At 36.6% G+C, this 14,327-nt stretch overlaps 1 protein-coding gene across 3 annotated transcripts in view; it reads right to left on the reverse strand.

The window, feature by feature from the left end:
- The window catches only part of KCNC4 (potassium voltage-gated channel subfamily C member 4), a 541,475-nt gene that overhangs the window by 230,527 nt on the left and 296,621 nt on the right, over nt 1-14,327 (reverse strand). For all 3 annotated transcript variants that reach the window (XM_044076902.1, XM_044076904.1, XM_044076903.1), the window contains exon 3: nt 1,492-2,425. In XM_044076902.1, coding sequence (XP_043932837.1) covers nt 1,492-2,425 — 934 coding nt within the window. The remainder of the gene's footprint in view (nt 1-1,491; nt 2,426-14,327) is intronic.

Here is a 14,327-nt window from a genome sequence, read left to right on the forward strand (position 1 = left end):
GATGTTTTCTTTCTTTATATACCATAAGAACTTGGATAGGAATCTGATTTAGTAGGTTTATTTGGAGTTTTCTGCTTTTACTGTGTCTGCCAATTAATAAAGCATTTATTTCAACAGAAACTGAATACAGCTAATAGAAATAGCTTGGCAAATAAAAACTGCTCAATTAACACAGTACATGTTTATGTCAAAGACCATATATCGAATCTAGTAATGCCCAATAAAATCAAAACAGCACTGTCCCATAAAGCCTGTCACAGGTGGGCTATAGACTCACCCTAGCATAGCACTATAATAAAATGCTGGTAAGGCTTCAGCAAGCTTCTGTTAAAGGAAGCTGGGATTTGGCTAGCTTACTTCTCTTTGGCTAATGTTGATATTTCAGATGACCCTTTATCATCTGTTGTGGTCAGCATCACGCCAACAAGGCTGGCTATGATCTACTGAAATCCTCCATGTTGGTGCATAATGAAAGGAAATGCATCAAGTCACATGGCTTCCTTCGGGGAAACAATAATCGTCCTAATAACGTCAGTGCCATATAGAGTTCAAGCAGAATAAACTGAACATTTAAAAATATTTATGTCAGTAGGAATTGGGATCTTTCAGCAGGATTCCCTATGTTGTCATTGACGGTATTACATCAAAAAAAGGCCTCTTGTTAAGATAAACCACATTAGTGGAGGCCTAGCAATTTAAAGTGTGTCAAGAAATATGACTCCCTGTTGTACGTTTCCCTGAGTCAACAAACAATGCCTCAGATGACTGTCTATGGATTACAGTAGTAGGTATTAATCTGGTTATGTGAGGAGCATTTCAGGGTTTACTACTAGCATCTGCTCAGCAACAATCTCATAGGAGAAATGGTACTTCCTTGTCAGTTGTTCATCAGGATAAATGTCTACAGAATTCTAAAAAAGATACAAGAGTATAAGCTTAGCTGATGGCTGTTGCACAAAACTAATCTTTGTCCAGCAAGATTTTTAAAGGGTAAGTGCATATTATCTCAGTAGAATCTGACAGGACTGATCTCTCCAATGAGTCTCTAGCAAGAAAAACTATCACAGTTCCAAAAAGGTTCTAATGGTAAAAACCAGGACCACCCAAATAAGTGCATTTTGAGGAGTGTAAACCAGTGACATTGTAGTCCGATAAAATTACACAGGAGTATGCAACTGAAATGGAAACTTTTTCCCTGTAAAACTTTTACTGAAATAAGGAAGCCTTCCTTTTCTCCTTTTTCTAACAAAATGAGATTCAGAGCCATCAGATGTCTAACTAGATTGTTTTGAAGGTTCTTTAGATCTCAAGTCATACTGCATGGAGTTAGTATGAATTTTGCTGCAACATCTTTACCAAATGCCCTGAATTGCTTTGTACTAATAAATTACCAGCCTTGTTGGAGTGATGCTGTTTTGTTTTTTTAATTTAAATTCTAAAAATGTACAAAAAAGTAAAGAAGATGGAGAAAGAAAGCAGGATGATGCTTACCTGATCTTCTCCTGTCCAGTAGCTCCTCATTGGCCAATGGACAGGTGTCACTCTGGGTGCTGTTTTGAGGGGAGTTAGGCTCTGATTTACCTCCTGATGAAGTGTCCGGTTGTGTTGCTCGTGGGATATGTTTCTTTTTTTTCTTTGGTAACTTCTGCTTTGCCATTGCTAGTGAGTAGTACATTCCAAAATTGTTGACAATAACTGGTACAGGCATGGCTAGTGTTAGCACACCTGCAATAGCACACAAAGCCCCCACTATCATTCCAGTCCAAGTTTTGGGATACATGTCACCATAACCCAAGGTTGTCATGGTAACCACTGCCCACCAAAAGCTAATAGGGATGTTTTTAAAGTGCGTGTGATTACTGCTGCTTGGATCACTGGGGTTTGCACCTATCCGTTCTGCATAGTATATCATGGTGGCAAAAATAAGAATGCCTAGTGCCAAAAAAATGATTAACAACAAAAACTCATTTGTACTTGCCCTCAGGGTGTGTCCTAGGACCCGCAGGCCAACAAAGTGACGAGTCAGTTTAAAGATCCTCAAAATTCTGACAAACCTCACCACTCTGAGGAAGCCCAACACATCTTTTGCTGCTTTGGAAGACAAACCTCTGAGTGCAACTTCCAAGTAAAATGGCAAAATAGCAACAAAGTCAATGATGTTGAGGAGGTTTTTAATAAAGATTAGCTGATCAGGGCAGCAGATAAACCGGACTAGGAACTCGAAAGTGAACCAAAGTACACACACTCCCTCAACATACATTAAAACAGCAGCTGTTTCCACTTGTTGATATACTTTAACTTCTGTGATGTTCCCACTGGTTACAATCTCACTGATGTTGTTGATGTGAGTGAATGCTTCATGTGTCTCCAGGCAAAAGGTGGTGATGGAGACCAGGATGAAAAAGAGTGAGGCAAATGCAATGATCTGGAAAAGAAAGGACAAGGAATTTATTTCTGAAGATAAGCATTATTTAGTTTTCATAATAGTGCTCAACTGTGTTGATGTACTTTTCATACATTTGTTGACAGTGTTTATATATTCTCTGACACCTTTCCAGATCATAAATTTACACACCTCACATCTTAAAATAAAGCTTAAACATTTGTAATTTCGCATACATTGACACATTTTAAAACAAATGAGCATATTAAAATTCGTTACTGAACCTAAGCCGTTTTTATATATGCTCCTCTTTGAAATAATGTCTATATTTGTAAACACAACCCCTGTTAATATGATATTGCTTGATACTAGATCAAAGAATTCCTAAAAGAAGTACACTAAACCCTGTTTATTGTTTATGTTTTTTTTTTTTTTTTTTTTTTTGTGTCTTTCCAACTACTTTCCCATCATTTACTGAGAACATCCACATTCGTGTCTTACAAATTGTTGGCTGCAATGCCAAAAAAACTCATGTTCAAATACCTTAGACTGCAGTAAGCTGCCTCTGCATTGCTTACAACCTTTCATAGCACTAGTACCCTGTATTTTGATCTGTTTGTAGCATCAAACATGACATAATAAACAGTACTTGTCTGAGTAGCTGATGCTGTCATGAAAGATCTGTGATTTTTTTTCCATGTTAAGCTGTGTACTGTAGCTCTAAAACAAAGAATAATGACTAAGAAAGCATGTAGACATTCAGTTACCACAGTTTTCTTATACTGAGCAACTGTTTTTGCAGTAAGTCATATAGTGTTTATGGGTCTACTATAGATGATTGAATTTTTAAAACATAGACTTTCATATGGCCGAGACCATATGATTGCCATTTCAAAAGTTCGAACACCTGAAAAAAAAAAATAAACAAAAAAAAAAAATTCCTGGATATTTTTGCAGGGGCACCCCCTGCTAGTTATATACCAACTCCGAGATCGCACTACAGCGAGAAAAAGGGAAAATTTCCCATTCTGCTCTGTATGATCTCCGTGCAGAACATTTGAAGTTTTAAAACTTCGATCATATAGTCTTGGTCATATGAAAGTCAAAGTTTTAAGATTTCGATCATCTGTAGGGGACCCAGAGTTTATACCTAATAGTCATGAATCTTGATTAAAAGGACAGCAAGCACACATTGTTGAAATCCGTAGGGACAGATCAATACTTCTTCCAAAGTAAGTTGGAGGGACTATACTGGTTTTGCTGGTGCACATCCTTTGTTTGTTTTTTCCATTTTTTTTTTTTACATTGCAGATATACCATTTTTCACTAATGATCTGGAAACAGATGTGATTACACAATATTAGTCATTTATATTCCACTAGAAGTGAGGGAATCATCCCCATGTCTGCAAACTTTTTTTTTTTTGATTTCATCCTCAAGACTGAGTTTATCTGACAATAGTGGTAAAGGAACAGTGGCACTGGTGAAAACCATTATCACTAAATAACATTTTGAAAAGTAACAAAAAATATGACTGCATCACTGAGAAACTTTACTTAGCTTCCACAACCTGATGAATAGCTGATAGTGAAGATTAAAGTCATACGATCTGTAAGATAATTGTAAAACATGAGGTAAGGCTTCTGTGTTTTCTACCTACTAAAGCTATAATAATCCTAGATTCACTTTGTGAATGAGATTAAACCAGTCAATGTTGGATACTTAAGTTCATGATCAAACTCAAAGAAGGCTTGCGGGATGGGAGGGAGTTGTGGAATGGATAAAAAACAGCAGAAATCTGAGAGCATGAGCTTCATTTTAAACACCTTTATGTGGCGATATGCAACAAAAGAAACACCAAAAGGGTAAAGTACCTCCAAATCAAGCAGATAAGAACCAAAAAAAGGATAGGAGGTACTCCACGACAATCGAAGCAGACAAATAAAGTAAAGCTCAGTTTATTGTCACAAAGTAAGCGCTTTCGCATTCCCAAGAACGCTTCATCAGAGAGTCTGGTGAGGTGCTCAGAAAGTGTAAGCTGCTAGGAGTCCTACAAGCAGCAGTGCAGTAAAATATATATGGTCTCAGCAGTCTCCTTTGTGGTGTACTATAATGGTATACTATTGGATGTAATACTGCACTTGTCTAGAAGGCACTGTTAATGATTGTGTTGCATGCTATTACTTCTTGGCTTACACACCTTATCGGTTACATAGATTGGATAATGCAAATATCAGTTTAGGAACTTGATCGCAAGGGCTGAGTTTATTTCATGCATCAGTGAGTGCAGCCACTTCAATATTGTTAATGTTCACTCTACATCTATTTTGTACATGGAAAGGACTTTCTAAGCTAAGGTGTCAGAATGATGTTAGGGCACCTACCCGCCCCATCACCTTAGTAATATATGTTAACTCCAACCCTACCCTTAAGCCTAACCCTACACCTTGCAATAAAAAAACAGTAACACTACCACTATTAAGATACATTATGTTTGAATGAGATTGCAAAAGAAAGTTGTTTTATTTTTTTCATTTGCAGGTTTGATATTTTGAGCATTTGGTAATGTGAATGTTTGAAATATTTTGTTAATTCTATATGTTTGACAGTTTGACATTTAAAACGTTTATACTATAGCCAGAGCTCTAACCTCCCTGTGTGCGCTGATATTATCTAGTAAGGCCGCGCAGATAATAGAGAAGGGAGTACCATAGGGCAGGCACTCTTTTCCACATTCTTCCTCCCCAGTACAGTATATTTCCCTGAAATTTGGCCTCAGCCAGAGCTTCCCTGATAATCACATAGCATACTTCCTCTGCCCAAGAATGGGCATGTTCATCCTTCCTACCATGAAAAATGCCGGAGCCATTAGTCAGACTTTGGTGGTCTATCTAGTTACTAGTTAAATGTTTTATCCCACCATGTCACTTCTGTGGTAACTGGGTTTTGTGAATTTTATTTATACATGTCTTAACTAAGCTTACTTGTCACATGTGCTTTTTTAAATGAACAGACTGAGCAACGTGCGATTAACTGACTTGCTCAAAGCCACACGATATGCAATAAGAGACTGAAGAAGCATAACCAGGACTAATGGATGAACGTCTTTAGCAGATTGTCTTAAAACTGTAAGTCAACATAACTTCCTTCTATTTATCTGTATGGATTGTGCTCAAGAAAGTGTCTCAGTCTTTTTTTTCATAATGGAGACAGCATGGGTTAACTACATTTAACAAGACACATCTGATCCTGATCCCCCCCCAACCTTCAAGCAATAAATTCCAAAAACAGAAGATAGCAGATTTATCAGACATTAAAATTTACATTAGGTAATGAAGAATGTCAGATGTAACATTATCGAGTTCACAAGAATTCTAGTGCTTTCTCTTTGCTCAACTTATTCTTAGATTCTGACAAATTCTGTGATACCACTAACCACTAGCTGTTTGTATGGCTTCACTGCATAAATGAAGTAAGTTAAAAATAAAAGTGCTTGAGAATCCCTGATGAACAACTGATTGGGAATCATGCCACAATGACAGTTGTTTTAATTGTTTTTCTCTCCTACTCTTTCATGGCCTGCACAACATTAAATATCTAGATGGTCTGTAGAGAGACTTAGTCAAAATACAACAGCAGCTGGCACCTAGCTGGTGGCATGTGGTTCCAGAAACGTCTGTGTTTCTGATCACACCCAGTCAACCCCGCAGTTAATCAGGAGTCAGAGTTTACTTGGCTGGTAATGAAGGTCTTTCACACAAGTTTCAGTCACTGGTAAATGATTTAGAAACTCTGTGACAGCCCTGCAGTACAAACCACATATTTCTTTTTAGAATAATGGGTTTTGATTCATAACAGAAGAAGCAGCAAGAAAAAGGAAGAGCAGATAGTACTGGTTTGGCAATAGCCTCCATAATACATGTATAAAGCACAAAAACATTTAAAGAATATACTAAATTATTAAACACTTTAAGTGCTTATATACATATTTTATGAAAGAACATTATCCTTTGGAGAATACACTTGGATATATGAAATAATTCAATTACTTGTAATGGTTTGAAATATTCAAAGGCAGGAAATTACTATCTTATGCAGAAAATGAAAAAAAAAAAACAGGGTTTTCTGCTCTTACAGTATCAAAGCACAAATGCTAGATGGAGCACACTGGAAGTGCAAGTTTGTTAAAGCTATAACTCTCAAGTTTAGGTGCTCATGCTAGATGACCAGGAGAGGTGTGAGCATGGATAGATGGTTGTGGTACACATTCAGTCACCTGGTATATGGCATGTGGTGGGGGTTCCTATGGCCTTCAGTTTGTTAAGGGCAGCAAAGGCTTAGAAAACACTAACATATTAAGAGATCCTGAAACTATAAATGGATATTCCCTTGCAACAAATTCCATGCACTGGTTAAAAACTTCACAATAAATGAACCCCAAATGTCTTATTAAAAACACGGTTTCAAGAATGGACAGCCAAATAATGTGTATGAAAGCCTAAATGAGCACCTACTTGAGGATGATTCCTTAATGGTAACAGGCAAGTGCCAAGACATTGCATACATCAGGGGAGCACATCTGTGTGAATGAGGAGCTGTATGTGGGATGATGTCAGGATTGGATCAAGATTCAGAATGGCAGATAGAAAAATGCATTTGGCTGCAATGACTGACCTGAAAGAAAGTTACTGAAGTTTGAAAAACATGCACTTCGTGGAGGTCAGTGTAAGCTGCAAAATTATAACAGATACCAGATTCCAAGCTAGTCTGAAGCACTGTGTAGTTCATTGAACTACTACCACCCACCCCAAATTTTAACCTGGGAGCAAAAAAAAAAAAAGAGTTGAAATCGCAAGTAGCTTACTGCAGTCAAATTGAAACACTTCAGTCATAACTGCAAACAATGCTGATACTGCACTCCTGTCCCAGTGATAGCTTAAGGAGAAAAAAAAAAACAGTCTTTATATTCAAGATGGAGAAAAGTCAGCTCTGAAACTGAAACAAGCATCTTGCTGCAGCTAAACAACCATACACTAAGTACTTCAGAAGTGTTTATGATGATTTTATTTTACCTCACTTATTATCCATTAAGATTTTACATACATCACTATATTCACTATCCAAAGAAAATAACACTGAACTATGACTATTCAGTTATTTAAAAAGTTATTACTTATACACCAATTCATGTTACACAGGATTTTATGTAACTCATGCTGTTTTTCTAAATTAGTTGTACTTATTGAATAATTGAATGATTGTTTTTTTTTGGAGGGAAACTGTGGGATATATAAGAAGTTCTACATTTTAATTGTTTGTATATTGATAAAGTAGACGACGAAAACGTTGTGAGAGCATTCTATTGTTTTTCTTGTTGCACCTTGTGGATTATACAATAAATCGTTGTTTTCACATCCAAAGGACTGGATTTATTTGCGCTTGTGGACTGTGACGCTCTTTTTGGTTTTGGTTTACTTTTGCGCCACTTGCTCCACTTTACATTTTTTCTGGTCTTGTTCTATGGAGCTTCCTTCAAGCGCAGATCCTGGTCCCAGAGGGTCCGAGACTGGTGAAATTCGTAAGTTGGTTGGGCAGCTCACTCAGCTCATTAGCCTGCTTACTCCACTCAGCCAATCCTTGGCTACGTTCATTTCAGCTACGCTTATACCAGGAAATCAGCAGGCTCAACCAGATGCTTTACAGCGTAACGTTCGAAACACCAATGACACAGTTCCTAACCAGAACGAAATACCACCTTTAGATGATTCTGATATGGATGGTTTTCCTCACATTACCAGGGACGATATTCCTGACAACCCTGATGCAAGAACAGAAGCGCAAACACAACAGAACCACCCAAGGAGGTCACCGACTAGTGTTAGCAGCGTTTCAGGTACTGGCAAGCTTGTCACACATATTTTGAACACAAAATACGACTTTGAGCAACCACTTGTTCCAAAGTTTAACAAAAAAAGCTACAATGCTATGTTAGAAGACTTAGACTTTTATTAGTACAAATACAAACTCTTGGACATGGACAATAGTTATTTAAAACATTGTTTATCTATTAACATTGTCCCAAAGGGACTTAGGGTATGCAAATACCCAAATCATGTTATTGAAGGTACTGCCTTTCATGATGAATTGATTACTGTTTTTGATAATTGTGGTTATGGAATTATGAGGGCTATTATAAGAAATAATGAGAATGAAATGGAAAAACTGCAAAGAGACATTGATAAAATTAATAAAGCTGTTATAGAAGATTTGATGTACACAGTGGATAGTGAAAGAGAGAAATACCACAAACTTTTAAAAAATTTAGAATCAAAATGTCAGGATATTCACACTAGAAAGTTGGGTAAAATTGATAGCGATGTAAATGAGTACAAGGACAAAGTACATTACCCCAAACCCAGAAATGTATATAGGAAGGATTTTGGGAAATGGGGTGAAAAACAAGATGATGAAGTGTATCATATTAATGACAATGATAATATAGGACAGTTGCTTTCGGAAGAAGAGTTTCCTGTGCTCAGAAGGTCTGAAAGACTAATGGAAAAAGGGAAGGTTACATATAACTCAAAAAACTACAGGGGAGGGGGTGGCAGTCGCCCCCAAGAAAAGAACGCAACTGGAACTAGATATTAAAGGTTTACCATCTAACATTACTAAGGATTCACATATATGGTCTTTTGATGGTTTCAATATTTTTAACTACACTAATATTCATTTAAACACAGCATGGTTTCATCTGTTTTCTAAAGGGTTCACTTTTATTCCTAATAAAGGAACCGACATTTTTAAACTTTTAGTTGATATAAAACTTTTTATTAGGAAAAAGAATTTGCAGCTAATTTTTAAACAGACCAATACAGGTTTTAATACAGAAAGTCTAAAAAGAAAAAGTCTGTACAATCCACCCATTCACCCACAATTAAAGAATTTTGAAGACAAAGTGGAGAATGAAATTAGAATGGGATTACTTCATCAAAAAACGCACTCTAATTTAGCATGAAGCTGAGAACCTTGTTCTCAAGGAAGTCTGTAACAACAAAAATCTAAGTGTCATGAAACCAGACAAGGGAGGGGGTATGGTGCTAATGGACACAATAGTTTATGAAGGGAAGATGATGGACATATTAAATGACACTGACAAGTACACTAGAGCCTCTATTAATGAAAACAACATAGCCAATCAAAGAATTCACAATATTTTATATGACATGTTGTTAGAAGGCTCTATAGACAAAGACACTTTCCATTACTTGTCAGTAGAAAAGCCCAAAGTCCCATGTATTTTTGGAATTCCCAAAGTACATAAGAACAACTTGGATCCCCCTCTAAGACCCATTGTCTCTGCTGATGGTTCAGTTACAGCACCCTAGCAAAATATGTTGATTCAAAGACTAAAGGTATACTGGATTTCAATACAGCTGTGTTGAAAGACTCTTGGGATTTTTTAAGAAGGTTAAAAAAAGAATTATACTCAGACAATGTAACTTTTGCCACAATGGATGTTATTGACCTATTCACAAGTATTCCGCATGACACAGGCATGTTATGGTTTGAGGAGATTTTAGTGCATAGTAAAAAGTTGACTCAAATTGAGTTCAGAAATGTTTTAATGTTTATGGAGATTATATTAAAAAACAACTTCATTTATTTTCAAGGAGAATATTTCAGGCAAGTTAGGGGTGTGGCGATGGGTGCCCATTGTGCCACCATATATGCCAATACCATTATGACATATTGGGAGATGAAATTTCTTCAGACATCACCTTACTTTGGTAATTGTGTTCTATATTCTAGATTTCTGGATGACTTGTGCTTCATCTGGAATGGTAATGCAGAAAGTTTTAACAATTTCAAACAACATTTGAACACTACATCTAGTTTTTTAAAATTCACATCTGATTACAACGAGAATGAAGTTCATTTTTTAGATGTAAAAATTAGAAAAAGTAATGGCAATTTCACCTCTAGCATATATAGGAAAGAAACATTCTCAAACTCTTACTTGCACTTTTCCAGTTGTCACCCCTTTCACCAAAAGAAAGGGGTTGTTAAAGGACAACTGGTACGTGCAAGTCGTATGACTTCTGACAACTCAACATTCCTTGAAGAAGTAGAATTCCTAAGGGAACTGTTCTATAAAAGGGCATATCCACCTGAACTTTTTAACTTAGTTCTAGCAGAAGTGTTAGAAAACAGAAATGACAGGTTTGCACCAATTCTGGGTAAACCAGAAACTGAAAAAAATTTAAACAAGAAAAACACCTCTACTGAAGAATATGACCCAGGCTTAATATCCACATTTGATGGGAATTCAAATTTCATTAGAAAGATCTTTCAGAGGGAATGGAAAAACTTTTCAAAAATTTCTGACCTAGAAGGCATCTTTGATAATGAATTTACTTGTACATACAGAAAGGGTAAAACCATTAAAAACATTGTGGAGAATAGGTCTCTGGTGAACAACCAGAATTTGTTAACAAAGAAAAAAGGCTTATTTAAATGTGGGAGGTGCAAGTATTGTGCTCACCTAAAATGCAGTGAATATATATTCTTGAAAGCTAGAAAAAAGAAATTGTACTTGAACACGTTTGCAAACTGTGACACGAAGGGCATTATTTATATTGCCACATGTACGAAATGTGAGTCATTTACATAGGCAAAAGCGAGAGAAAGCTTAAGCAAAGGATATATGAGCACTTATATGATATGAAGGTAAAGAAAGACACTAATGCACTTTATAAACACTCACTGAAATGTTGTACTTCAAGTTTTGAGTTTTTTTACTAGATGTAATACCTGTTAATCCCAGAGGTGGCATGTGGGAAACACAGATAGAATACAAAGAATTGTATTGGCAAGTGATTCTAGACGCTGGAAAAAGTCCAGGACTCAATGAGATGCTTTCCCTTAAACCAGTATTAAAACTAAGAGCTGCAAAATTATAGCTTACCCATTATGTTCATTAAATTGTTAACAATCATTAAATACTAAATATTTATTTATAATATTTATTTACAATATTTCTTAAGCAATATTTATTTACAAAATCAATTTTATCATTATGAATTTATTTATATAAATTTTATCAATTATTTTACTAACATTTTAAGTATTTTTATTTTTAATTATTGAAACACATGAATTTTATGGACTTGTTATTTATGACTTTATCACTAGATGGAGCCACTACTTTCAGAATGGTTGCTCTCCCATGTTTATGATGATTTTATTTTACCTCACTTATTATCCATTAAGATTTTACATACATCACTATATTCACTATTCAACGAAAATAACACTGAACTATGACTATTCAGTTATTTAAAAAGTTATTACTTATACACCAATTCATGTTACACAGGATTTTATGTAACTCATGCTGTTTTTCTAAATTAGTTGTACTTATTGAATAATTGAATGATTGGTTTTTTTTGGAGGGAAACTGTGGGATATATAAGAAGTTCTACATTTTAATTGTTTGTATATTGATAAAGTAGACGACGAAAATGTTGTGAGAGCGTTCTATTGTTTTTCTTGTTGCACCTTGTGGATTATACAATAAATCGTTGTTTTCGCATCCAAAGGACTGGATTTATTTGCGCTTGTGGACTGTGACGCTCTTTTTTGGTTTTGAAGTACTTCAGAAGTGACCACAAATGCAGTAATGATGTATCAGCAATCATAAACCACTGCCAACTGTGCATTTCTGAACAGTTCAAAGGTATCAGTGGCATAGCAGTACACCCCTGAGTTTGCCTAGTATTTTTGCCCTGTTCCCCCTAAAAATGTAGATTTTTTCTGGTATATCCCTGAAGATTACAGTCAGTAATGCTGGACATTAGGTTTGTACTTGTTCAGAAAATGTATGATCATGCAAAGCTTGTTCTGTTAACTAACTTTTAAATGAATTAGTGTAATATTTAAGAAAATAGCCCTGATTTTTCACCTTTTACCTTCACAATGAAAAAGACAAAACAACCAAACAAACAGAAAAAAACAACCTCTGCACTCATACTGAAGCAATCAACAAAAAACTTACACAGAGTGCTGCAGTGCCTCAAATGTGAACACAAATGCAGGACCAGCATTAATAAATTAATGCCAGGGCTGCACTTGCACACCACTGACACCTGCTGATCTTGTCCATCTGACAGCTTATAACCAGCACAAGCTCCCTGTGTCCCCTGCCTGAATTATGGATCCGGCATACATTTGGTTACATTACAAAAACACTTGAAACCCATAAATAGACTGAAGTTAGTATTTACCATGGGACCTATTTTCACATTTTAAATTGTGTATCATATGCACACACATATATATTAATGTATAATCATGCATAATGATATACATTTCTCTGTGTGCCTGCGTGTGTGTATATATGGATCTACTTTGTTTGTTCAAAAATATGTTACATCAAACAAACAAAGTAGATGCTCACTTCAGTGAAAGTGCAAAAACACAGAAAACATGTTTTCCAGGGGGGTAAGCCTCCCTGTACCCCCTACTTAAATATACCAACTCCAAGATTGCACTACAGTGAGGAAAAGGGAATATTCCCATTCTGTGCTGTATTGTGATGTCCTTACTTCGTTTTAAAAGTTTTGGTACTTTGAACAACTGGTCTCGACCAAGTGGGTTTCGAAGTACTGAAGCTTCATACAAACAAAGTAGACTCGTGCATATATATATATATATATATATATATATATATATATATATATATATATATATATATATGGTGGTCAAGAATACTACATACACAAACACCATAGATATAGCCAACCTGCTGGAAGACAAGTTCAGAGAAAACTTCACCCCACCGTCCCCCCATCAGTAAACCAGGACATCCCCAGCACCTCCCCCTTCCCCTCATCACCACAGAGCAGGTTATTAATGCCCTCTCAAAAGCAAAAAATACAGCCTCCATGGGACCTGACAACATCCTGGCTGTGTCCTACATGAACTCAGACAAGAGCTCTCAGCACCACTAGGCACCCTATTCAACCAAAGCCTGTGCACCGGCTTCATCCCAGCAGAATGGAGGACAGCCACTGTCATGCCTCTGCACAAAGATGGAGCATTCACCGACTCAGGCAATTATAGGCCCATCTGTCTAACTGCATCTATATTACATAATCAAACTTTTTAAAGTTTGAATGTCATATGGTCAACACCATATGATCGAACTTTTAAAAGTTCAAAAATGTAATAAAAAAAGAACAAACTAAAGAAAAAACCTACCTGAATGGTTTAAGCAGGGGGGCTCCCCCCACACTCCCACTCTTTAAATATACTAACTCCGAGATCACACTACAGTGCAGAAAAGGGAAATCTTCCCATTCCTCACTGTACGGAGATCTCCATTGAAACGTTTGAACTTTTAAAAATTTGATCATATGGTGTCGACCATATGACATTCAAACTTTTATGAGTTCAACAACGTGATATAGACCAGTCTAACTAGCCTGATCTGCAAGGCCATGGAACACATTATCATGGGCCTTATAAACAAGGACATTGGCAACCTCCAAAAGCTTGATCCCACACAGTTTGGTTTTTGTCAAAGAGAGATCATGCCTGTTAAGCTTGGTCGCCTTCTTCGAAACAATCACCAAAGCCATGCATGAGGGCAAGACAGTGGACACCGCCTACCTTGACCTAGCCAAAGACTTCGACACTAGTCCCCACTCGGGCATAATAGATAATCTCTCTCAAGTAGGCATCAACCCATATGTTACCAGATGGGTAGCTAACTGGATCACTGAGAGAACTCACTCAGTCAAAATAGGGGAAGCCACTACTAGTAGTAGCCCCCTACCAAGTGGCGTACCCCAAGGATTGGTCTTGGGGGCCTACTGTTGGGGATATACTTTTCTGAGGTGCCACCCAAAACCAGTGGTCTGTGGCTGACCAGGTTTACAGA

This window comes from Protopterus annectens, chromosome 7.part0 (genome assembly GCF_019279795.1).
Source record: "Protopterus annectens isolate FY-2018-M chromosome 7.part0, PAN1.0, whole genome shotgun sequence".
In the NCBI taxonomy this organism is placed as follows: domain Eukaryota; kingdom Metazoa; phylum Chordata; order Ceratodontiformes; family Protopteridae; genus Protopterus; species Protopterus annectens.